At 39.6% G+C, this 25313-nt stretch overlaps 3 protein-coding genes across 6 annotated transcripts; 2 read left to right on the forward strand and 1 right to left on the reverse strand.

The window, feature by feature from the left end:
• Nucleotides 1-40: 40 nt before the first annotated feature.
• LOC115597610 (serine protease HTRA2, mitochondrial-like) lies at nucleotides 41-4804 on the reverse strand. Its single transcript, XM_030443699.1, has 8 exons — nucleotides 4101-4804; nucleotides 3355-3559; nucleotides 2688-2882; nucleotides 2376-2408; nucleotides 1900-2008; nucleotides 1724-1793; nucleotides 1519-1614; nucleotides 41-915 (listed from the first exon to the last, which is right to left on the reverse strand). The coding sequence occupies exons 1-8, from the start codon at nucleotides 4559-4561 to the stop codon at nucleotides 750-752; spliced, it is 1335 nt and encodes a 444-aa protein (XP_030299559.1). The 5' UTR covers nucleotides 4562-4804; the 3' UTR covers nucleotides 41-749.
• Nucleotides 4805-5401: 597 nt separating this feature from the next.
• ttc12 (tetratricopeptide repeat domain 12) lies at nucleotides 5402-16594 on the forward strand. 2 transcript variants are annotated; one of them, XM_030443055.1, is made up of 21 exons: nucleotides 5402-5577; nucleotides 5945-6099; nucleotides 6350-6371; nucleotides 7033-7110; nucleotides 7213-7334; nucleotides 7598-7657; nucleotides 7986-8057; nucleotides 8496-8556; nucleotides 10030-10218; nucleotides 10729-10798; nucleotides 11228-11316; nucleotides 11728-11896; nucleotides 12220-12309; nucleotides 12778-12841; nucleotides 12957-13091; nucleotides 13436-13528; nucleotides 13851-13919; nucleotides 14798-14899; nucleotides 15420-15519; nucleotides 15745-15973; nucleotides 16330-16594. In XM_030443055.1, exons 1-21 carry the CDS (start codon nucleotides 5526-5528, stop codon nucleotides 16397-16399), a joined length of 2091 nt encoding a protein of 696 aa, XP_030298915.1. In that variant the 5' UTR covers nucleotides 5402-5525; the 3' UTR covers nucleotides 16400-16594. The 2 variants fall into 2 exon arrangements, with proteins under 2 accessions (XP_030298915.1, XP_030298916.1); XM_030443056.1 differs by lacking the exon at nucleotides 12220-12309.
• Nucleotides 16595-16954: 360 nt separating this feature from the next.
• Nucleotides 16955-25069, forward strand: mis18bp1 (MIS18 binding protein 1). 3 transcript variants are annotated; one of them, XM_030392313.1, is made up of 16 exons: nucleotides 16955-18150; nucleotides 18235-18387; nucleotides 18468-18769; nucleotides 18907-18980; nucleotides 19106-19227; nucleotides 19311-19401; nucleotides 19545-19639; nucleotides 20478-20638; nucleotides 20745-20811; nucleotides 20891-21611; nucleotides 21699-21868; nucleotides 23696-23835; nucleotides 23927-24069; nucleotides 24160-24247; nucleotides 24334-24388; nucleotides 24622-24839. In XM_030392313.1, the coding sequence occupies exons 1-16, from the start codon at nucleotides 17301-17303 to the stop codon at nucleotides 24720-24722; spliced, it is 3333 nt and encodes a 1110-aa protein (XP_030248173.1). In that variant the 5' UTR covers nucleotides 16955-17300; the 3' UTR covers nucleotides 24723-24839. The 3 variants fall into 3 exon arrangements, with proteins under 3 accessions (XP_030248173.1, XP_030248172.1, XP_030248174.1); XM_030392312.1 differs by having other exon boundaries at nucleotides 16956-18150; nucleotides 19542-19639; nucleotides 24622-25069; XM_030392314.1 differs by having other exon boundaries at nucleotides 16956-18150; nucleotides 18235-18369; nucleotides 19542-19639.
• Nucleotides 25070-25313: the final 244 nt, after the last annotated feature.

Below are 25313 nucleotides of genomic sequence, written 5' to 3' on the forward strand. Positions count from 1 at the left end.
TTTTGCTACTTTGCCAAGTAAGAAGAGACAGAGCACTGAGGTAGAAAACACATTTTGTTTATTGTACTCTGAGAAACCTGGGAATAAAAAGTTTAAGTCTTTAATGCTTACAGGTTCATGTGGAAGCCCATTTTTGCCAGTTAAAGAAAAAGAACATGAAAACCCAGCCTTAATTAAATATATATATATTTCCTATATGATACATTTGTTAAGCAAATTGACTTTTTATCTCAAAGTTTAGACTCTCATAATCATGACTTATCTCAACTATGACTTTGTCTCACAATATCAATGTGAACTCATAATTATGACTTAACATGGCAGTATTTTTTCATCAAGCTTAGTTTTCATTTTATTGTTTCTTTAACCTGCAAAGGAAATTGGCTTCTATAGGTTGATGGCAATTCAAATAGTTTGAATTGAACAAATGACATTGAAATTCATTGTAGCTGACAGCCATCAGCCAATTGGAGAAAGACTTATGCGAAGTTTAAATATAGACAGTACTTCGACTGATAAATATGGCCACAAACACCCTTAGTTTTTTTAAGGTGACACTGCAGGCTTTTCCCTGTTATTAGTGGAGCTATATACACTTCTTGAAGTGTATGACACTACAAACACAATAAGCAATGCGGACTGCGCGCGCCATCACATTGCACTGTTTTTTTTTTTCTCTTGAACTATTCATGTGGCTGTCTGTCCATTAGGTCAACGTAAACTTTAGAAATGAGGTTGTGTGGTTGGTGTCACTCCGTGTACTCTGGAGTCATACGCAGTCGCAGCATCTCGTCTCCTCTTTGTACCATCATGGTGATTTTGTCACTGTTGCGGACAGCCTGGTAGATCTCTTCGGAGGTGTGCACCTTCACTCCGTTTATCTCCACCACAATGTCTCCTGGTAGCATGCCAGCTCTGAAACGGGTATAACAGCATTGTGTGTTAGTGTTCCTTATGGAATTCATTAACAATGTCCACAATGTTTTGGTTTCAACACCAGGAGTCAAACAAAAATGATGACCAGACTGTTGACACTAAAGGATTTCTGTTACTCACGGGTGACTCTGTCAGTGAAACACCAGATTATGTTAAAATTCAACCATATTTTGAACCATGAAAAGATAATGGTAAGCATTTTTCAGACTTAGGTCAGTAAACTAAATCTAAAATATTACTTGGCAGAAAATGTTCATTTTAATTAGTGCACTACATGAGTAATTTGGAATCAGATCAAGATGATGCCTGTTGGCAGTTCCATTTCAAGGCTTTTTAACTATATAAATGGGAATGCTCTTTTCTGTACTCAGCCAAACAAAAGCATATCCATCCACTCTTATATGTCTTCTAACCAAACATATCCTGCAATGTCTAGAAATCCTGTCTCCCCAGTACAAACATGTGATATAAAGATTTACTGGCTTAAGGTAAAACACACTCTCTAACATTCATCATCAAAGCTCAGAAGCACAGAGGATTCTTTACCATTCGTTACTATCCACTGTTGCTTGGTCGGCTTACCTGCTTGCCGGGGAACCCAAGATCACTCTGTGAATCAGGATGCCGTGTGTCACATCTGGGAAGGATGGGTCTCTTAACTTGAGTTCAGTAATGATGCTGAAGCAAACAAGAACACGGCTGGTTTTAGATGCAGTGGTGTGAGCTCTGCTGTAACTACACTCGTCTAAGTTTTACAGGAGGAATTTGTGATCCTGAAGTGTTTTACCTCTGTGTCAGCGTCAGCATCGTCACACCAATGTACCGCCGCTTCGTTTCTGGCTCACCAAACCAAGAACCTTGAGGAAGATGAACAAAAACAAGGATGTGAGGATAAGTTCTTTGATAAGAGAAAGCAGTGGGATGCAGAGGAACAGGTGTAATGCACATCTAATCCCTTCTTACTCTTCTTTTTTGCTGCTTGATCAAGAAAAACTCTCAGGCGGTCAGATGGAATAGCAAAGGAGATTCCTGCAGTGACCTTCATGGTGTTTATACCGATGACTTCACCGTCCTGATTAGATAAGACAAGACATTGATATAAGGCATTGTGCACTATTATGTTATCATGTTTTGCTGTCAAAGTCCAGTAATGTCTCAATAAACAAATGTTATTGATAGTGATGGTTCTCTCAGTTGCTATGATGCAACCTTTAAACACACAAAACTACATTTTAAATGTTAAACTTAACACATCTAGAGCTGAAATTATTCATTGATTTGCATTCAACTATCAAATTAATTGTCATTTACACATCTTGTGACAACAGACAAAACGCTGCCTGATGAAACTATCCGTCTGTTCAAGCATGACACAGCACAACAGTCAGAGCAGGTCTGCTGCCATTTGAGTTGACATTTAAACAGGATCAGTGACTCACCAAGTTAATCAGGGGACCTCCAGAATTTCCAAACTGCAAAACAAATCAGTCACATGCTACGTCAGCAAGCATCATATGAGACAGTTTTGAGTCACATTAAATCTCCACTGGCTTACTTTTTCCTGAACCATTTGATGCTACTGTTCCTCACATTCAGGGATATTTTCGGGGCTTCAAACAAGTCACGTGTGAACTAAAAAAGGGGCAAAACATATTTTCCCTAACTGGTTCTCACAGTTTCCTTCCCTTACGTACATAAACAGATTAGGTGGCCATATACACCTGCAGAACGGATTACTGCAGAGTACTCACATCAATGGCTGCATCGGTCTGGATGTAGTCCATGTTTGAGTTGGACAGACCCAGCTCCTTACTGCCTCTCTGCACTGAGCTGATGATTCCTGATGTGATTGTATTCTTCAAAGCAAAGGGGCTTCCCATGGCGACCACAAACTCTCCTTGTCGAACATCAGACGACTGCCCGAGGGCGAGTGTGGGTAAAGGGTTCTACATGTCAGGGCAGAGACAAATCAGGTCAACATTACATCGTCAAAGCTCAGGTCTTCTGTTTATCACTAAAGAAACAGAGCTTACTATTTTATCTACAGCCTGTTTTCTTCCTGCAATGACCCCATCATGTAAGCGTCCTGCATTACTATTAAGACGCTGGATCAGCCTTTAGTGCTTCTATCACTGTGCTGCTTTTAGGTGGGAAAAAAGAAGACCTTGTTATGCTCTAGTGGAAACAATCCGACGAAATGTACAGTACAGTCATTCTATACAGGAGTTTATTTAAAGAGGTTGTCTGATGTAAGTGAGGACCTTGACTCTGAGACTTTTTCATACACTTAACACTGTTTAAGGGCACCTGTACTCATGCACTCTAAACATGTCCTCTTGAGGAGACCTATAGTAAAACGTGCATCCAGTAAGATAAAAAAAATAAATAAACAGATTTTATTTAAACCCTGCTTCTCACCCTCGCAGTGATTTTGATGGTGGCGATGTCTGCAGCTGGATCAACATCTTGCACAGTGGCATTGTACACGTCTCCGTTGGTGAGCTTCACACGGACGCCTCTCTTGTTGGCCACAACGTGCGCATTGGTCACGATGAGGCCGTCACTGCTGATTATGAAACCAGAGCCATTTGACACCGGGACTTCCCTTCCTGAAAATGGGTGTCTGTGAAGCAGCAAATGCAAATCATACTCAGCCTGGAAGCAAAATGTACTGTTTGTTTTCGTCCACACAGAAACTCAGAATTTGAGAAGTGAAACCGAGGCTTTTGGGGCCCTTGAAGGTTATGGCAAAGCACTGTGTAAGTCTTGCTGCAACACAATGCTAAACTGTTATTTCTTCTCATTATAGTGATTTACAGATCAAATTCTTACATATTGCCCCTTCACTACATTAAAGAAGCTGCCAAGAAAGATGTTACACTAAATTCTGTGACCTGAGGGCATTTCATCTGTGTTGCCTACTCAAATGTTTTACCATACTTTATCACATCCTTTAATTCAATAAATATGTCCACATGCAACACACTCAAAATACTGTGGCTGTGACTACAAACAAAATGAAATCTGTAATGTAAAGCATGATAAACAAACACTTACAGCAGCTACGTAGCTGAAATTCCTACTCTCATAAGTGGGTGTAACACATGCTACAAATTCATTACCATTCCACTTATTCCATATGGCATCTCTTTCAGTCAACTCACCTGCCAATGATTTCGATGTACACGACAGCTGGAGTCGACTTTTCGACCACATCTGCAATGAAGTTGTATTTATACCGGGGGCTGTCAGGTTTAAAGGGAGAGGCACAGTGAGCTGATGGCAGGATGAGGTCAAGACACCTTCCGGATATCGAGACATTTCTGTCCTTGGCTTTATCGTCTTTTTCACTGTCCAGAAGCGCTGCACCACACAGTCCCAAACCCACCGAGACAGACCTGAGCAGAGGAAAGCTGCTGTTTTCCCGACCACCTTGTCCGTCCCACCACACTGGCGGTCCTCTGTCCAGGCTTGTGTGTCCTTCTGCTCTTCTGTGGTTACATATTACTACAGAGGACACCGGGCTGATTGTCCTGTCTGCCACACAGGTGAGTCCCCGGCTCGGACACCGAGTTTGTGTCCTCAGTGTTGAGAGTAAACACCTACTGAGGGGAGTTGCTGCCATGTTGCATCACTTCTGTCACACCGGGTCAGGAGTTTTTGGACAGCTTAACAACACTTTATATCCAAAGGTATTTACAGGTACAACGCTCCTTTTTGTGTCAATTACAACACCCGCATTGGTTACTAAAACAAAAACACTACAGACCAAACACTTCCTTTGAATTTAACTGTTATCTTCACGAGACAGAGACAACCACAGCCGAGAAAGACACAACCTTACACCGGAAGTTTAAGTCCATTGCGAGACTGCGCAGTACACCTCTTCTTCTTCTATGGTTTTTGCATTGTAGGCCCCACTGCCCTCAACAGGATAAAAATCACAAAACATTCAAAAGTAAAAATCCAGTTAATTTAATATTTAATATTTAATTATATATATATATATATATATATATATATATATATATATATATATATATATATATATATATATATAGCAATACATGAGTGAACAGTTGAGTGTACGTTACATTTGAGTGTTTAACTACTTTTACGTTTGCATATATTGTTGGGTTTCTTAAACCCTATTTCATTTATCTCATTTATCAAAGTGTTGTGGAAATATACAGTATATTTGGCCACTGTACTCAACTTACACTACATAGGTTACAGACGCACAAGCATATACAGCATGTACAGAAAAAGAGGGACCCTGACGGTACTTTAAAAATATCAGAGTAATGGCTGCCATTAGATGATATGTAGTTTTTTAAAATGTAGTTAGTTAAAAGTTTGGTTAAGTAATTCGACTGACAAGCGCCTTTTCTTTATTAGCCTATTAACTGCTGTGGCAAAATGTTAAAAACCTGTTTTACGAGTGACCATGAATGCATCACGTCACTATGGTAACATAACGCTGTGACGTCAGAAAAGTGAGAGTAAAGTAAACTCACTATGGCTAAAAGCTAACACAAAGCTATCTAGCTTATGAAATAACCAACGCAGACTATAAAGGACACGGCACGATGGACAAACTTGACGGCTTGGAGAGTTTTTTGAAGAATGTTGACAAAATAAGTAAGTAACATAAGTGTATAACATATTAACGCTAACACAAAGTAATAGCTTGGTAGCTAATGGCTAACCAGTGTTTTTGCTGAGGGAAGCATAACTTGCTTAAGTCATTAGTTAGCAAACTAAACAGACAGATGAAGTATTGTTTGGTTAACCTACCACATAAGTAAAACACATAATAACATTGACAATGAAATTATTTCATAAAAACGGCTCCGATACGTTTCAGCAGATAACTGCTAGCTATAACAATAGAGTATATAAAGTATATTGAATATGCATATTACAACATAGCTTATGTGTTTATTATTGATATTGAACATATGCATGAAGGCTGTAAACGGTAACATTTGTCATTCAACTTTTTCAGGTGAACTGGTGAAGGATATGAAGTCTTCCGATGCCGAAGTCCAGCAAAAAGCAATGGAGGAAGCTGACCGCTACATTGCTGCTTTGGACGAACCCTGCACGACAAAAGTCAACAAGACTACAATCAACACAAGCCCACCGCTCCAGCCTTCCGTAGTAAAGACATGCACACAAAGTCACCCAAGATGGAAAACAACTCCTTCTGTTGTTCTCCATCTGTTTCAGACATTCTCACTCTGTATGTCTTTCAGTATATCTGTCTGCTATATAAAACGAGTCTATTTAACTTTTTACATATGCACAATGCAGACTATCCTGTACTGTTTTCTACCATATCCCCCTTTGTTGTGCTATAAGGGACATGGCATATGGATATGTCTGTAATTGTTCTTTTTCTGTTTTCCAGAGTCTGCAGAATGAAAGTCCAGGTGAGTGGGTTATTTGGTTGTCCTTTGCAATGACCTGCAACAGACTGTATATGTCCCCATATGAAAACAAAGTTTCTCCAAGTCACACAGAAACAAACAGAATATAGCAGCAAACATACTCCTGTATCCTGTTTTGAAAGATAATATAAGAAAACATTGAAGAATTAAAAGAAAAATGTAATCAGTAAACATGTTAAAATGTAGCTGTTTGTGGTGAAAATGTGTTGCTCAATGATACTTTACTTCAGTGCTATGTATGTTTTCCAAGACAGTAGCCTGCCTGAACAGACACAGCTGAAAAAGATGCACTTCACTTTGTGTTACATCAGCTGCATCCTTGATTATGATGCAACCAAAGTTTTAGCTAATGTCAATCAACAATAAAAGAAGATTTTTCTATTAACAATCTTACAGACTAAGAACCCTGTGGGATTTCTATTGTTGCCAAAGATACCCTTTTGAAGCCTAGTTTAAAACCTGTATTTAAACACAAGCGGTGTTAGGTGAAAGGACAAACAGAACCCTGTTGTTTTTTTCTGACCTTAATTTTGATTATGTTAAACGTGGGCCAAAACTCTGACAAGGGGGAGCTTAAGTGTACATTTTTATGCAATGCATTTTTTGGTGCACAGGCTCAAGAGTTTTTTCTCTTTTTGACCAGTGAATTTCATGAAGATTATGGAAAAAGATGCTGAAGAAAGGAGAGTGAGGAGGATTGCAAAAGAGAAAAAGGCAACTGGTGTGTGATTCTCTGTTCCTAAAAGATGTCGTTGAAAGTTAACAGTTTTCTGTAAAGGCTAACATTGCGTCCATTTATATGTTGTATGTTGTGTCACTGCAGCACTCAAAGACAAGGGTAATGAAGCTTATGCTCAAGAGGACTATGAAACTGCTGTGAAGTACTACAGTGATGGCCTGGCTGAACTACGGGACATGCAGCCTTTGTACACCAACCGAGCACAAGTGAATATCTTCAGCCTTTTTTGTGTGTGTGTTTTATAATTATGTGTTTTACTGGCTGATTACTGTGAATGAAGAAACTTGGTTTCAAGGCAACCTCATTACAATCAATAAGTTCCTTTCCAGAGATCCTGCATCGGGATAGCTGTCCCTGTGGTATATTCACAACCAAACAGCGCTATGCCAGTAATCTCGTTATTTATGACTATTTTTTTCTGTGAATCCATTTTTGTCTGTTTATCTGTTCAATGTTTAAATCTACTCAGGCTTACATCAAGCTTGGAAAGTACAAGGAGGCCATCAGTGACTGTGAATGGGCCCTGAAGGTGAGGCCTGGCTGGGAGCTGGGGTCAGTCAGTCGCTGCTCTAAAGGGAATGCTGTGTTTGAAAAAGTTGACAAAGATGAATGATGTTATGAGTTCCTTCTAATTAGGTAGTTTATTTAGGTTACCCAAACCAAAAGCATGTATACTATGAAAAAGGCTAGCTTTAGTTTTATGATGACAAATATGCTCTATAAAGCCATTTATTTCTTCCTAGTGTGTCTCTAAAGTTCAGATTAGGCATTTCTCTCTTACTGTGCTACATGCTGCTTATTGCACCATTATGTATATTTTTGTTACACACTCCCTTGATCATTTTCTCTCTTATCAGTGTAATGAGAGGTGCATAAAGGCTTACCTACACATGGGAAAAGCATATCTGGCACTGAAGAAATATAATGAGGTGAGTATAATTACCTCTCAGTGAATGTAATCAAGCTTGTTTTTTTCCACATGTTCTTGTATAATTGCAAAATGTAGGCGTTTCATCTAACTGTAGCAGTAACTTAGCTATGTTTATGAAGGTTGTGTGCCTGGAATAGAGCATGGTATAAGCATGATGCGTATCAGCAGTTGTAGTCTCATAATAGTCTTCCGGAAAATCTTTTTTATAGCTATTTCGGTCAATTTATTGGACAATAGATTGTTATAAAACATAGATAGCTTTTAAATGTTTTTATTTAGTACATTAATTGCAAGGTGCTTTAGGGTTTTCTTTACACCACACTCCTGTGCAGAGATGATAGAAAAAAAATAGAATCATATTGATTTACACGTCTCTCTCAGACACCAGAGAAGCACATCATACGACCAGTGATGAAGTTAATCTTTCTCTTTTCAGTCCAAAAACTGCTTCCAAAAATTATTGGAGATTGAACCTGCGAGGGAGAAGATGATGAAAGGTAGTGACGTTATTTCAGAGGTCATATTATAAAAACTTTTCAGTATTCAAGTCCTTTTGTGATAATTGCCCAGGCAGGTTATTTTATCCTTTGAATTACAATTTTTTTTCAAACAGTCAGGCTCTTCATTTGAGAGAATACATTTAAAAGATTAAAGCTGCAAGCAGTGATGAACGGGCCCTTGCTGTCCACGCGCGTCAGGGCATACTGCCGTCGGGGTGTGCTGTGTAGATGTATTCAGGGCAAGACCCTCTACATCTTTGAGCAGTTTGGAGTAGATGGTAAATTGTATGTGGAAGTTCTAATGAGTTGATGGTTTTATGGCGAAGCATCAAAATGGAGTGCGCCACCAGGTGTGACATAGGTAAAAGCTTTTGATAAGTTTTGTCCACAGATGCTTCTTGCAAAGTTTGTGGCAAATCGGTGAAATGGCCTAGGAGGAGTTGTAAAAAGTGATTTTATCATTTTTTCACAGAGCCTCAGTGGCTCAGTGGGAAGTAGTCACCTGAGTTTCATGTCATTCGGACAGACCAACGTGGAGATATGCAACACTTTGTGTTTTGAGCAAAATGTACAGGAAGTTGAAAAATAATAACTTGAGTATTGTTTGGAATATCAAAATTCTTTTAATAACTTTTTGTCAGGAGAGTCCACAGATGCTGTGTGCAAAGTTTGGTGCAAATCGGTGAAATCGCCTGGGAGTAGTTCGAAAAAGTAGGTTTGCGACATGTCGTGAATTTGCGGGGGAAAAACGGTAGGAAAATGGGCGTGGCCTATATCACGAGATTCAGCACAATTCAGTGAACGCCTGGATATAAGGTTTTTGAATGTGCACAAAGTATATGTGAGTTATAAGCCAAAATGCACTTTCCTTGAATCTAGCGCCCCCTAGTGGTGGAAATTGAGGACCACAATACATTCTGAAATTTTTTGCCAGGTGTGACATATATTCCAAGTTTGGTGAGTTTTGGGGTATGTTCAGGCAGTGAAAAATGCGATCATTTGGGACGAAAAAGTGGTAATTCGAAAAACAATAGGGACCTCGAAGGTCGAGACCTGCTCGGGCTCTAAAAAGCAGCAAATCCTTAGACACCAAATAACGCCAACTAAAGTAGACAAGTTATTTTAAGTTGTTCAAACTTTTTTTTTTTTTTTTTACAACCATTTAAGAAGGCTGGAAACAGCAGATATTTTGTTGCAGTTCTCAAACATAAAGGGCTAAACATTTAGTTACAGTTTGTGGCAGTCGTGCAGATTTACAGTTCCTTAATAATTTTAATGTTGGTGTAGCATTATATTTTAATACAAGGCCAGTGCCAATGTTTAATCGCTAGCAGCTTGGTTGTCTGAGGAGACTTCAGTTCACTGTTTTCTGTAACAGGGCAACTAAAGTTACTTCTATGGAAAAACTTTCTGTCCAATCACATTCTGCTTTCTCTTCTTACCTCTTTTTATCTCTTTTTCTTCACGCAGAATACCTGACGCAGGTAGATTTGGAAGCAGAGAAGGAGAGTCAAGAGATGAAAGCAATGCAAGAGCTTGACAAGCAAGATGGGAGTGCCAAAATAGTGCCCGAACTGCTGGAGAAGCTGTCAAGGCCGGGCCAGGCGTCCTTCTACTACTGTGGGGGATTTGAGATTCTGTCACAAGCAGTAACTGACTGTGAGTGATTGTTCTTTTTGGGAGAAGCTTGTCACAATTATCTTTCTCCTTCAATCTCTTTGCTCCCAATCATGCCTCAATAGTGCTTCACTGCTCCAAATCTTTACCATTTCTATGGCTTAAATGGCCAAGAGCTGATAGCAGATGTAGAGGGAGTTGTTATATGATTACAGACACTATTAAGCCTTTTAGAACTGTCTTGGGTGCACAAGGTCTTTTTAAACATCATTCAGATAAATAAAAGTATAGTGTCAAATGATATAATCCCTGTCTCACACTGTCATAAAACTGAAAAGAATTAACTCTCATCTGAAAGCTGAAAAACATTCCTCATTGTACCTTACGCTCTCAACATATTTTATTTATTCTTTCCTCTAGTGCCCTTGACTGCAAACCTGTGAACAATAAGAGTTATACTGAAACAGGAGACACCTTTGTGTTTCTCTAAAACCTTTGTGATGATATATAACTTTCTGTCTTCTTACACAATCTGCTCTGTTCTTCTTATAGGCACAGGCCAGACCCTCTTTAGACTCAACAATGGCTTCAGCGTCATCAGCAGCAATGACGTGGTGAAGAGGTAAGGTCAGAGACCAGAGGGAGAGGTCAGATAGACCCGGAGACACAGAGACACAGAAAATTATATCTCAACTTCTTCATTAATCAGTTATGTGATAGCAATAGAGTTCTTTTGGTACCCTAAAAAGCAAGCTTGATTGCTTACTATCCATATGAAATGGAATGGCATCTTGCTTTTGAGAGTTGAATTGCTTCCTGCGTCCAGTATTACTAACAATATTTTACTATAAAGGTAATATTGGACATTTTTGCTTGTTCTACATTCTGTTTTTGTTGTTTCAAGTATGTTTTCCATGCTTGGTTGTTTTAAGATACATGTTATTGTCATACTTAAACACTTTAATGATTTGACAGTAATATTTCAATCTGATTTGTATCATGTAAATAGAAGAGAACTCGGCTAAGGTCGCTGGGTTTATTTTTTCCACAGTTGCCTCTTGCAAGAAACAAAGGATGGAGACAGTCAGGAGCTGTGTGCCTCTGTTCTGAGATTATGGAGGGTTGTTTGTTGTGGAAATGGTACGTAGATAATTGAATTACACCTAATTTGTCATTTCATCTTTTTTAAATTTCCATTGCTGTCATTGAGTTAGATGGACATAGAGGGAAAGATACAATATTGAAATACTAATACTTTCTATTGTGGCATTGTGCCATTACTAGACAGCTTTTCAAAGCCTTCTATTTTATCAAACCTGTATTTGTCTTTGAATCACACAAGCTACATTGGCTTCAGCACAACTGTAATAATTTGTTGATATGGATATTCACAAATGTTTGTATGTTTTTAATCATATGACAAAGCAAGCATAGTGTCAGTATCAATTTCATGAACTTCATGTAAGTGTGTTACACACTTGTTTATATACAGTGTGACACAGTCCAATGAAGTCATTGTTTACATATACCCTGTTTTACTTTTACTTTCAGATGAAAACCTGAAGATGCTGATGTCATGCCCAGTCAGCAGACAGTCCATTGTTGACTTGCTAACATCAGAGCATGGTGCAGTACAGAAAGAATGCATAGCACTGCTATTATTGTACTCACAGATGCCACATGGAAGATGTTTGGCCATTGACAACTTGAATGTACACAAGTAAGACATTTCTTGATGTCCTTATGCAACTTGTGAGCAATAATGTTGCTGGTGTAAAAATGTACTAATATATAACAAATAACACAAATTATTTATTACACTTTTTCCATGTGCATCCTCCCACCTCCCATCATCCTTTACTGATTAGAAATCAGTAGAGTCCCCACCAGTGGGTTGGGACCGGTACTGGCTCTAGGGTCGTTCAGTACCAGGCTGGGAGTGTCATTTAGCAAAATGTTTTTCTCTGTATTCCTCTCTCTCTTTTTCTTCTATTCTACTCCCTCTTGCTGTACATTGCTTCACCCTTAATCTGGTTTCTTAAGGTTAGCGAGGAACCTCATGGTGTGCATCACAAAGCAGCAACAGGAGAGCACATCGGTCAACATTCTGGAGAACTTTGCAGCAGAAAACAAGTATTACTGTCACACAGCCCCAAAAAACAACAACAGTTATTCTCTTTCACATCCTAGAAATGTATGTTTTTTTAGGATAAGAAAAGACAAATACTCTGCAGAGTTCAGAACATGAACCATAAGATAGTCTATTTATTTCCCATACTTCATATCCATATTTAAATACATATGATGTATAAGTACTAAAAATCTGTTGTCACATCGGGTTGGGAAGTGCTAATGCCACTTGAAGGCAAAAAGCTGCTCTCAGTCTGTTTGTAGTAGAGTAGGATTAAACTTGACTTTACCTCACTAGGTCCTCAAGAGAACATTATGCTCATTGTACCACAACACATTTTATAGGTGCTACTTCTGCTTTGTTCAACAGTGGCCAGCCATCAAACATTGTGCATATTAATACAAATATACCCACATACATTATATGTTTGTGCTTCAAGCACGGTAGCAATGATTGATATCTATTTTCAGATTTTGCATTCAGTTAAGGAAAGGTTTGACAGATTCAGTCATCGTGCCATTCACATCAGTACTGGTAAGATATGAAAATACAAAGTTTACAAATGTTTATGCACTGAATATGTACAGCTGTGTTTATGTGCGTGTGTCTGAGTAAATATGGACATCTGTCTGTGTGTTTCACTTTACAGAGAAATAACGACAAGTCCAGCCATCTTGTCCTCCCGTCTCTGATATCGGCTGTTGGCCGTCTGGCTCAAGATGAAGTCATCTGTCACGATTTTGCTCATGATCCAGAATGTTGGAAGGCCTTTCTTATCGCGATTGTTAGTATCATTACAGACTGGTCTCTTTGCACAGAAAAGTGCGAATGGTGTATTCAGTTAGATGAAATCAGATGTTACAATACAAATATACAACAATATTAGACCTAAGTATAGTCTGTGTGACACAATTAGACATAAGAGAGAGATGAGTATGACCACCATTGGACCTTATTTGAAAAGAAATATATATATATACTTATTTTTTTCTGGAATAAGGTCCCATGGGACAGGACTTCACCTCTTTAATAATAGTTTGTCTTGGATGTTATGGAAATGCTTAGCTGTTTTTTAAACTCAATGGTTTGCATGTTATGCATTGTCAAATGTGTTGGCTGTCATTGCAGAGGCTGTGCAGTGCATGTGAATACAGAGAGGTCCTCTACGCTCTGCTTGGTTTGATCATCAACCTTTCAGCTATCACCTCTCCAGTCATTCAGGTAAGATATGATTTATTCTCATCTCTAGTTTTAGTAATCTACACACTGTACTAGTTGATGATATGAAGATCTTAAAGTTGACCAGATTTATCAGTCAATATGGAACCTGGAAAGAATTATATGTTTTGACTGAAACTTCATTCCACTCCCTTAAATCCAATAGATTACAGTGTAGCTGATATATTAAAAGCCACTGGACAAGGGAAGCAGTCGGAGCATCTGTGCGAACTGTGATGTGTGACCTAATCTGTCACCTATCACCTGTCAGAGGTGAACTGTGTGTTAAAATTGATTTAGACACTTGTCCATCTCCCTTTTGCAGGATCATGCTGTTTCCCTCTGTAACTCCTGTCTGGGCCTGCTGAAGGATACCGATGGAGGCATCATAACTGTGAGAGAACCTCACTCACAAAAAAATATAGTTTATTCTTCATTTTATTACATCATTTTATACAAAAAAAACACTGTATACACAAAACAGATTAGCTTACTGGAGAGCTGGAATAAGGAGCATGCCATTTCTACATGCCATTTACTTCCAGTGTGCTCTCTTTACTCCGAAATGTCACTTGTAAAACATTATTTTAAGAGTTTTAAAGCGGCATTTTTCAATTTCTGACCACTAAACATGCTGAAAGACACATACTGACATTCTGTACAATAATATGCCCTTACAGATATTAAGCAACATTAAAATCTGATTGGAGCTGTGTAACTCCAGTATTTGGTGGCCTCTCAGCTCGGATTTTCCGAGTATAATTTCTCGGCCTTAAGCTAACTCTGTCTGTTTTCCATTTGGTACTGGGGTGGCAGCGTGCAGTGGGTTAATCGGAGCTTATTTAGTGAAAATAGCTGCCTACTGCTGTGATGAATGTGGTTGATGAGAGCATTGATACTCAGCTGAAAATTGCATTGGTAAAAAATGTAATGACTTCTTTGTGCCCTTGACCTACAATTTATTCTCTCAAATGACTAATTTGTACACAAAAAAAATACTTATTCTGTCTTTAAAATAGACGTTCTGTACTTAATTATTGCTGCAAACAAACATACACCATAACACCTACTGATTTCACATCTTTCTCTTTTCCAATTCTCCACCCCCACATTCACATTGTCTGTTGTTTAGTAGTAGTGGCAGTTTCGTCTTGACCCTCTGCCATCTAGCCCATTTCTCTGCTCTTGTTTCTAATCTATCTTTCTACCTCTACTTTTCTCCATCTTCTGTTGTCTCATTTTCTAATGTCAAAATTCATCTTTGTCCTCCAGAGAGCCTCAGGCGTGCTGTGTAATGTCCTCCCTCAGTCCACTGAGGCTGTTCAGCAAGCTATTCAGGGGGATGTGGTTCGAACCATGCGTCGACTGCTGAAGGTAGATAACTGTATATACAGCCTAGTTTCTGTAAACCAACGCATATTTGTATCTCACTTCTGTACTTATATTCTAGTTCCCAATTAATCTTCAATTGGATTCATTACTCTTAAAATAATTATATGATTGAAGATGACTTTTATGTCATTTCTAATGCATAATACTTGAATGAGTATCTATGTAATACTTTCTTTATTAGGCCCCACAGCTTGAATGTGCTTAAGTGATCACTGATAAGCAGTATTCACAAGCAATGCTGTAACAAAATAAACAAACAACCAACAAATACAATAATCAAATCTAACACAGATGCTCTGATTTTCTGACTACCGAGCTCAAGTATACATAAACCCTTAAACATTCACCATCGTCGTGATCTGAAAACATGATAATTGCGTACAAATTCCACCACAGGTCTGTTTTTGGCATTTTTTGTGTGACCTCTAAGTGTTGTTACAGTTTAGAAACATACGTTCTACATGGTTAATTACGTTGTTATTTTTTATGTCCACCTACCCAGGGAACAGGGCAGACTGCGACTAAGTATGCCATTAAGACTCTGACTGTGTGCACTGCTGCCAGTCAGCTGGCACGGGAGGAGCTGCTGAAGTCTGATACAAGTGAGAAATGATTGACATGTTCTCATTATTACATTTACAGGCTCTTTCGATAGGCCATGAATTATATTTGAGGATTTTACCTACAATGCAAACAGAACATGTGTCTGTATGTGGATACATGCGTGATAGCAGTGTGGAGTATATCCGTAGAATTTCACATCATGTGTTATATTATATATTTCAAAATGATATTGCTATTTGCTATCCCTTTATTGTTCCACACAGAACTGTCCATTTTACGCCATTTGCTGGGTTCCAGCTGTGATGAGATGGTGTCAGGAAATGCAGCCCTGTGCTTGGCTCACTGCCTTGAGTTAGAGGGAACTGCCAGCAACCTGCTGGGCACTGATATTGTGCTGGTGCTACTGCGCCACGCTGCAGGAGACGCTAAGAGGACAACTGTGCAGCGAAATGCAGCGATTGCTCTTGGGAAGCTGTGCCGCTCTGAGCCCAGGTACCCTCGCACCTCATGTATCTAGAAACAAACATGAAGGAGCATCGATAGATAAGATAAATGCCACTCTGCTTATGAGCTAATGCGACAGTAAGGCTATGGTTGAAGAAGTTGGTCACACATGAGACTAATTAATGACTTATGCTTCAGTCTGACCTGAAATATTTTTTTTACCATTTTCTATGTACATCTCAAATTAGATGTGCACAAAGTCAGCATGTAGTCTATGGAGCTCTGCTGTTGAGGATGTCTTGAACTTTTTAGTTCACAAATTCACCCAAGTGTAGTTTCAGTTGAATGCCAGCCCACTGAATGCACAGTGTACTCTTTTGATAAAATGATTTTTTCATTTCCAGACATATGACCAAACTTCGAGAACTACATGGCCTTGAGATCCTGCACTCAACAATGCAACATGTGTCATAATATCCTTGCTTCTCATCAGTGTTGTTGTGTCCTCTGTGCTCTGTTCCAGCCAGTGGTCGCAATTTAAGTCATCATTTATTCATAATTTTTAATATGAATTGTTTTTTTTTTTAAGTTAAGGTTGTTGTGAGAATTATCGTGGATTGGTTTCATTTGAATAAAGTTCTGCTCTTGTTCTGTATAAGCTAAACTCCATATCTTTTCTCGAATGAGGTTTATTTACCACGTGTCACTATACTGACCATATCGCAGCTTTCTCTTGAAGTTCAATGGATTGGGAAAATAAGAACAATATACCAAGGTAATACAATGGCAGTAAAGAAGAAAGAAAAAAAGAAAAATCAGAAGTAGACGTACATGTATACATATATATATATATATATTATAGGCATATATATATACATATATGTGTGTATATATATATATATATAAATATATATATATATATACATACATATATACATGTATACATATATATTACAGGCATATATATATATATATATATATATATATATATATATGGAGAGAGAGAGAGAGAGAGAATCAGAAAGAAATTTCAGGGGAAGTTATTCATAATTATTGTATTTTTATTATTATTATTATTAAGTTTATTACACGTATTGTTTATTAAACTGATTTGATTAGCGAATTCGCGATGAAAGGTGAAAACGTATGGACAGTTTTATCACATTTCTATTTATGAAAACTAAAACTAAACCAAAACAAAAGAAACCGGAAATAGTTACAATCATGCGCGGAAGTGACGTGTTTGTTGGCTGTACGTCACAGGGGTCTAGCCAACGGCGGCAGCGATGAGAAATTTTGAATTTGCCATCTAGCGAGCTAGCTGCTAGCATTCGTGTCGGATGTAAAACAATAACTTTTCGTCTTTCGCCAAACTATGGCGTCCTATCGCCATTTATCACAAGACACGAAACCACGGTTTGAATCTCCTGCCAAGGTGTTTGCGAAGCTAAAATCCAGAGTGCAGCGAGAGGCGAGGTGCGCGAACGAGGAGGGTTTTACAGGCAAGGACTTTCTGTGTAATGTTAGAGACAAACATGGAGGGGAGTTTAAGTCGCCGAGGAGGAGAGCAGAGAGCACCTGGATCACCGATGAGCTCAAGGAGAATCAGAGGTTTGGATCCTATCGCAATGAAGTGCACGCTATGACCATCTCGCCCATATCGAGTCCTCAGAAAACCTTCAGCTGCTCGCTCTCAAACATTGGCCACAAGCCTGCAGATGAAATCTCTCCTGTGACTGAGAGAGGACATGGATACACACCAAGACAGAGAGCCTTCCTGGAGTCAACAGCTGTGTCTCAGCCCGACTTTTTGGTCGGGCAGCAGATCCACACAGAACCACCTCAGATCAGAGACTTGGGTGGTTTCAATGTGACCAGCAGGACTCCAGTAAAGATGCAGCCAGTCGACAATTCCGGTCTCTATGAGGGGTGTGCTCCCCTAATGTCCCCGGTCCATAGGTTTACCCCCATGAGTTTGAGGAAAAGAAAATGGGAGCCACTGGGCTGTAACAACATCGACAACAGTATCAGGGAGATCAGCAGTGAAATCATAAGTCACCCAAAAGGACGGAAACCCTCCAGAGTTTCCAGTGAGGATGACACCCATCAAAACACCTGTATGGAGGATCTGGGTCATGTCAGCCAGTTCTCTGTTGACCAACCAGAGATGAATCAGGTCACTTGTGAACACGTGTTCAAACCACCAAGATCCATCGCAAAGAAACGTAAGATTTTATTGCTGTTTTGTTTCCAAGTGAAACTCTTTTACTGGAAGAGACTGACTGATGTCTCGTTGTTGTTTTGAACAGGTTGTCATGATTTTAGTGAGAAAGGTCCTCCGATGTCTCCAGCCAAGATGTTTGCTTACATGAAAGAGCGGGAACGTCAAAAAGGGCAGCAGGAAGTTTTTAACATCAGCAGCAGCACGCGGGATCTCATTGGGGGTACGTTCGTCGTAAATGGTAAAGCAAACCATTTATTATTTCTTTTTTTTTTTTGTTTATCTACATGCTCATGTTATCGCTTACATGCTTTTCTGTAGGAGGTTTCCATCAGTCCAGAGACCCACCTCCATCCACAGATGACAATGTGGGCCAGATGGGGGACGTAAGCTTTAGAGGCGCACCAGAAAGTGTCGCCTCTGCTGACCCGTCCAGAGCCGGGTCAGCTGGCTACCAATCAGACACAGATCCCTCTGAGGATGCCCTGAACCCCGCATTGCCATCACAACCTTGCCTGTTCGAAGACCCGCTAGTACTCAATACGCCGAGGGTCTCCATCCCAAGGAATAACGAGGCCGCGTTCAAGCGCAACAAATGGCCCCAGCGCACAAAATTCCCAAGTGTGAGTAGGAATTTATACTGTTATTGTATATATATCTGTATTGCATTCATTTAAGGTCAAATGGAAATCAAAATCATCTATTCTTGATGATGACAGTTTTGTGGTTCCCTCATTGGGTTTGGTTTCCTCTTTGGCAGGAGAGTGTGGTTTATCTCGGCAAGTGGTTCCTGAGGAGGAATCATAAAGGCCTGTTTGTTGATGGAATCCGCAGGTAAGTGTTTCTTCAAACATGATTTAGACATTGTGAGCAGAAAATCCTGGGTTCTTAGGATCTCTTGAGACTTATGTGTGGTTCAGAATATACACAGGGATATTTGACTTTGTCTTTCCACTCAGGGAGGAAAACATACCATGGAACAGTAACATCATTGTGGACAGGGTTTCTAATTACGTGCTGAAGACAGTCTCCGGCAAGGTTTACATCTTGGTTGGCAAGATGAACTTGGATGTTGACGTCGGTAGGTCAAATTTTCAGGGTCTTGAAACTTTAGAAAATTGATTATTGCATGGGTTAATATTGGGTTTTCTTTTATCTCATCAGGGTTTCCCAAGTGGTTTTTGAAGAAGTTTGTTAATGGTTTTCCTCAGAACTGGAAGGCACTTTATGAGAAGTTTCTGTCAGAGTCACAACAGTAAGAATATTTATTACACGTTTTGTTTTTGCTGGGGATGTTGAATAATATAGGCATGAGATTAAATGGCCACTGAATATAGCTGTTAAAATGTAATTCTTAGAAGAGCTGAATTACTTTTTTTTTTGTATTGACCCCAGCAGAGAAACAGGCAGAGACATTGCAGCCAAGTCAAAGCCTGGCGCCTCCAATACTGGCCTTTCTGTGAAGCGGCAGAGACGGAATCCTCTGAAGACACGTAAGTACAATAGAAAAGTATTTAAAGGTGGTTATAAACAAAGCAGGATTTTCCAAAGTCAGTGATATCATCAAAGTGAATAAAGGGTAACTCCACCAATTGTACACATTAGTGTGTTTACAGGTTTTGAGGAGAACTACTGCATCTGTGAAAAAAAGTAGTATAAAGCCGTTTTTTGTGGCTCAGAGGAAGCTGAATGTAATATGATAAACTGACTCCAGTGATGTCATTTTAGCGATTTTTGCATTGTGGGTAATTTAGGCCAGAGGTTTTGAAAAGCAGCCCACTGGTCAAGCATTGCACTTGTGTAACACTGTTGGACTCATATGAAGAGTTTAAAAACAAATAAACATAATTGATACAGCAGAACCAGAGACTTTTATATTCTTCTTCTTACTTTTCAAAACCTTGTGCCTACATTACCCCCAGTAGAACTAGCCACTGAGTGACATCACTGGAGACAATTTATCAGATTACAAGCAGCTTACTTTGGAGCAACAAAAGGCTTTATATTACTTTATTCACATACCCTGTGTTTCTCTCCCAGACCTGTAAACAAACTATATTGTGTAAAGTTGGTGGAGTTTGATGGTGAAGGTTCATCCTCTAGGTGACATGAGTGTTTAAATGTATAGAGATATTTCTATGTAGACCAAAATGATGGACTCACAGATGGACATCGTAGTCCCCCACGCTGCAAGCATGTGGAAAAAAAATCATCTTGTGTTTCAAGTCACGATTTTTATCTCCACTCTAAACAATCTGCGGTAATGTGTTCAGTAACTTGCTTATCTGTATCTAAAGGACTTTTCTGTGGCCATTTTCTCCTCATCTCCAGCTGCTTCTTCTCCTCCTGCCCCCTCGTCTACTACTCAAGTATCTCGAAGTGGTCGAGTCATCAAGCCACCTCTGGAGTATTGGAAAGGAGGGAGAGTGATTCTGGACGCACAGATGAATGTTACCATCCATGAATGTTATGATACATCCATCTGCATCCCTGTAAGTTCAGCCCAGATGAGTTAAACCAGACTGTTATGTATTGTTTTATCTTTGAGGGCAAACAACTGTTATTTCTCATCAACCTGACTATGTTTGTATCTCACAGGAGGTCACAAAAGAAGTCGCGAGGGCCTCACAGAAACCTGCCCATGTGTTCCTGCCTTGCAGTGAAGGTAAAGATTACTGAGGGGCTGTAGCATTATGAGACAAGTTATGAGCTGCATGCAGACAAACTGTCCTATGTGTTTCCAGGCCGTAAGCAATGTCAATCAGCCATCATCAACGAGGCACCTGTACCTCTGAGAAAGGTCAAGGCTCCAGCCCGCAAACGTGACAGAGCGATGGTTAAGCCCACTAATTCACCCGGATCTCCTGTGGAGACAGTTGGTGGCCCAGAGGAGCAGTCTGGCAGAAGGACGAGTTCCAGGCAAAGGCATCAAGCTGCGACGAGAATGTCGCATGTAGACACTGTCCCTCAAAAACAAAGCAAACCAGAAAAGACTTTGACACGAAGGTCCAAAAAACGGACACCTGACAACACAAGCCCTGTAGCGAGAGTGTTGAGGAGGAAACCTGAAGTTCCATCATCTTCAGAATCTCCTGCTGCTACTGATAAAACATCACCAGATCAGTCATCAACTGATGATTCTTCCACCAGCAGAAAAAAGCGGGGGAGACAAGCACACAGAAAGACAGGTGAAAAGTCACAGCCAAATCCGTCAAGTGAGTCAGAGGGGAGCGGGAAGGAACTGAGGAAAAGAACCAGAGTGACGAAAAATAGAAATGCTGCACAAACACAAACACAAACAAAACATGAACAGAGCGAACGCAAAAAGGCAACACAACCTGAAAAGCCTTTGGCTAAGTCAACACAATCTGGAAAGAAACAGAAAGCAGAAAAAGGAAACTTGTCGATTCCTCATGAGCGAGACGAAGAAGAGTGGACCAAGGCGGAGCTCATGCGGCTAACAGAGTAAGTTGTTTAACCTGACAGAATGAGGCAGCATCATCAGAGTAACATATTTCTGTATAATAACCCCTACATGTGTGTGTTTTCCAGGGCTGTGACCTTCTATCCTAAGCACATGGCAGGTTACTGGGCAAAGGTGGCGAGGATTGTCGGGACACGTTCTGCAGAGGAGTGCCACAACCAGCACACATCCCAGGGAACCTCCCAGACTCCAGCCAAGAAACCCAAAAAGAGAAAAGAGGAAGCACCAAAACACCCAGGTAAATTACACCGTGTTCCAAATTATCACGCAAATTTTAATTAAGTGTTATAAAGATTACATATTTTGTTTTTCAATTAAACTCATGGATGGTATTGTGTCACAGGGCTCTTTAGATCACTGAAATCAATCTCAGACACCTGTGACCAATTAGTTTGCCAGGTGAGCCCAATTAAGGAAAAACTACTTATGAAGGGCGTTCCACATTATTAAGCAGATGACCATTTCCAAGCAATATGGGAAAGAAAAAAGATCTCTCTGCTGCAGAAAAGCGTGAAATAGCTCAATGCCTTGGACAAGGTATGAAAACCTTAGATATTTCACGAAAACTTAAGCGTGATCATCGTACTGTTAAGAGATTTGTGGCTGATTCAGAGCACACACGGGTTCGTGCAGATAAAGGCACAACGAGGAAGGTTTCTGCCAGACAAAAACATCAGATTAAGAGTGCAGCTTCTAAAATGCCATTACAAAGTAGCAAACAGATATTTGAAGCTGCTGGTGCCTCTGGAGTCCCACGAACATCAAGGTGTAGGATCCTCCAGAGGCTTGCAGTTATGCGTAAACCTTCTATTCGGCCACCCCTAAACAATGGTCACAAGCAGAAACAGCTGCAGTGGGCCCAGAAATACATGAAGACTAATTTTCAAACAGTCTTGTTCACTGATGAGTGCCGTGCAACCCTGGATGGTCCAGATGGATGGGTGGTGGACGGCCACCATGTCCCAACAAGGCTGCGACGTCAGCAAGGAGGTGGTGGAGTCATGTTTTGGGCGGGAATCATGGGGAGAGAGCTGGTTGGCCCCTTTAAGGTCCCTGAAGGTGTGAAAATGACCTCTGTAAAGTATGTGGAGTTTCTGACTGACCACTTTCTTCCATGGTACAAAAGGAAGAACCGTGCTTTCCGTAACAAAATCATCTTCATGCATGACAATGCACCATCTCATGCTGCAAGGAATACCTCTGCATCATTAGCTGCTATGGGCATAAAAGGAGAGAACCTCATGGTGTGGCCCCCATCCTCCCCTGACCTCAACCCTATTGAGAACCTTTGGAGCATCCTCAAGCAAAAGATCTATGAGGGTGGGAGGCAGTTCACATCCAAACAGCAGCTCTGGGAGGCTATTCTGACATCCTGCAAAGAAATTCAAGCAGAAACTGTCCAAAAACTCACAAGGTCAATGGATGGAAGAATTGTGAAGCTGCTATCAAATAAGGGGTCCTATGTTAAAATGTAACTTGACCTGTTAAGACATTTTTGATTGAAATAGCTTTTGATTTCACCAACTATGACCTCCTAATGCTGCATATTCAAAAAATGAGCTTTTTCAGTTATAAACAACCTTTAAATGTTATAAAACTGCGTTGTGCGTAATAATTTGGAACAGTGCGTTTTAAGTTTTTTATTTTTGAAAAAATACTGGTATCATTGGGAGGTTTGTTGAATAACATTTTAATTCATTAAATAACAGTTGATGACTTGAAAATTATGCTGACTGTCGTTTGCATCGACTATTTAGGAAAATCTGAGAAAAATATAATTTGCATTATAATTTGGAACACAGTGTAGTCTTAGTCCTTCGTTTTTCATTCAGTTTTTAGAAATTCACATTTCTAACAATACATGATTTACTATTTTTGCTGAAGGGGATCCTCAATTAAATTGTTTTGACCCACAAACAGTCCGAAACCCAAAGATGTCCCAAAGAAAGACATCTAATTGGCCTTCTTCAGAAAATGACTTAGTTGATTTTCCGATAATAAATAATTGGATAAAGTGAGAAAGTGTGGAACTGCAAAGATCTGACAAACCATCATCTCTATTTAGTTACAGATAATCCCGTGATATCTGCCCGAGTGGGAACATTGAAGAGAAAGCAGCAGGTGCGTCAGTTCCTGGAGACGATGCCCAAAGAAGATGTTGATGACGTTTTCAGCTCTGCATACATGCAGACAAAACGCTTTGAGGTTTGTTTCTTTCTGCATTAATACTTGGCAAAGACCCCGTTCCTTTGATTATGAGACTACCTTACTACCTTGTGTCTGTCCTGATACGTAGATGCCCTCCATTTGTCCGAGTGAAGATAATGATTTCACATTGGCAGACCTGGAGCCCACGACCCCCATTTCAGCAGGTTTCCCTGAAGTTAAGACTCCTCAGTGTCTTCATATCACTCCCGGCATGATGGGCTCACCCAACAGGTGAACTGTGTTTACATTTGCATTTTGGCAGTAGAGTAAGTAGAGTTGATTACAGTGCAATAACTAACTCACCTCTTGCTTGATTTAAAGGAGTACTGACGACAAGTATGTCTTTCAACTCCAGAAGAGGATGAAAAAACGTCAGTTTAATGTCTGCAAACAGGCTCCACCTGCAAAGGTACTACTGATGGGATTCTTGTTACTTCGAAGCACATCAGTTGTTTTTTTAATTGTAAAACTAATTTCCTCGTCTGCTTGTTTCAGACCCTCACACCCACGCCATCAGTAAAAAAGGCGATGAGAAGATGTGGTACCACTGGTAGGTTTCCTGACAAATGTGCTGTTCGCAAGTTTCCACATGTGTTGTGGCATTTCACTTCTGATAGGCATCGTTTTGTATTGTCCCTCCCAACAGTACAAAACGATGCCCATCATAAGTGAAATTCCTGTATTTCTAAAGCTGTAATTGGAGATGTAAAGTTGTTACTATGTTCTATTTGTAATGCAAGTACTGCCGCTTAACCCAATCTGTTTCTTTTCTTTTTTCACTAGAAAACGACACCTTTGTTGTCTGGGAGATGTTCCCAGGAAATGATGGAGGGCTCTGTGAAAGCGGAGAGGAAGAGGATTTTTACTTCTCAGACAATGACTGATTATATGGATCATAAATATCCTCACATTTTAAAAAGATTCTTGTTCTTAATATCAAATAATGTCAATGAAACAGAGGAGAGATGTCATGTGAACAATAAAATAGCTGTTCTGCTCCCGTAAGAATTTTTTTTAATGTGTTAATGCAGGCCAAAGTTTTTGAAGCCTCTAAACATAACTTGGAATTGAATGTATAAAAATCAAACAAATTTAAGTTTTTATGACATGTTGTCAAAGACAGATTTGTGCTGCTGTCTTCCAGTAAATACATTCCTGTAAATTTATTTTTAGTTTAAATCTCCAAGAGTCAGTTGTAACTATTCTCTTAATAAACAAACTTTAAATCTTGTTCGTTGTTTATTTCTATATATTATTTTCTAAAGTTATTCTAACAAACTAAAGTGTACAGTGTGTTTTGGTTCTCACCTCACAGCAGACATATGTCGATTGCATGTTTTACTCAAACTAAGGGAAACCAGGTTGAATAAATATGATGTATGTACATGAAATGATAAAAAAATCATTAGGTGGGATTGTACCAAAAAAGTTTGAGAAACACTTTTATAGAATATGACAAACATATCGTATTCTAT

This window comes from Sparus aurata, chromosome 16 (genome assembly GCF_900880675.1).
Source record: "Sparus aurata chromosome 16, fSpaAur1.1, whole genome shotgun sequence".
In the NCBI taxonomy this organism is placed as follows: Eukaryota; Metazoa; Chordata; class Actinopteri; order Spariformes; family Sparidae; genus Sparus; species Sparus aurata.

Excerpts from the sequence above, each read along its gene's own strand:
- LOC115597610 (XM_030443699.1), bottom strand. The coding sequence starts at position 4,561 with ATGGCAGCAACTCCCCTCAGTAGGTGTTTACTCTCAACACTGAGGACA. Across the intron at positions 2,409-2,687 it reads AGACCGATGCAGCCATTGAT|TTTGGAAATTCTGGAGGTCC; the intron begins GTGAGTACTCTG and ends TTTGTTTTGCAG. Across the intron at positions 916-1,518 it reads TTGGGTTCCCCGGCAAGCAG|AGCTGGCATGCTACCAGGAG; the intron begins GTAAGCCGACCA and ends TACCCGTTTCAG.
- ttc12 (XM_030443055.1), top strand. The coding sequence starts at position 5,526 with ATGGACAAACTTGACGGCTTGGAGAGTTTTTTGAAGAATGTTGACAAA. Across the intron at positions 7,111-7,212 it reads AAAAGAGAAAAAGGCAACTG|CACTCAAAGACAAGGGTAAT; the intron begins GTGTGTGATTCT and ends GTGTCACTGCAG. Across the intron at positions 14,900-15,419 it reads CCATGCGTCGACTGCTGAAG|GGAACAGGGCAGACTGCGAC; the intron begins GTAGATAACTGT and ends CCACCTACCCAG.
- mis18bp1 (XM_030392312.1), top strand. The coding sequence starts at position 17,301 with ATGGCGTCCTATCGCCATTTATCACAAGACACGAAACCACGGTTTGAA. Across the intron at positions 21,869-23,695 it reads GGAAGCACCAAAACACCCAG|TTACAGATAATCCCGTGATA; the intron begins GTAAATTACACC and ends ATCTCTATTTAG. Across the intron at positions 23,836-23,926 it reads TGCAGACAAAACGCTTTGAG|ATGCCCTCCATTTGTCCGAG; the intron begins GTTTGTTTCTTT and ends CCTGATACGTAG.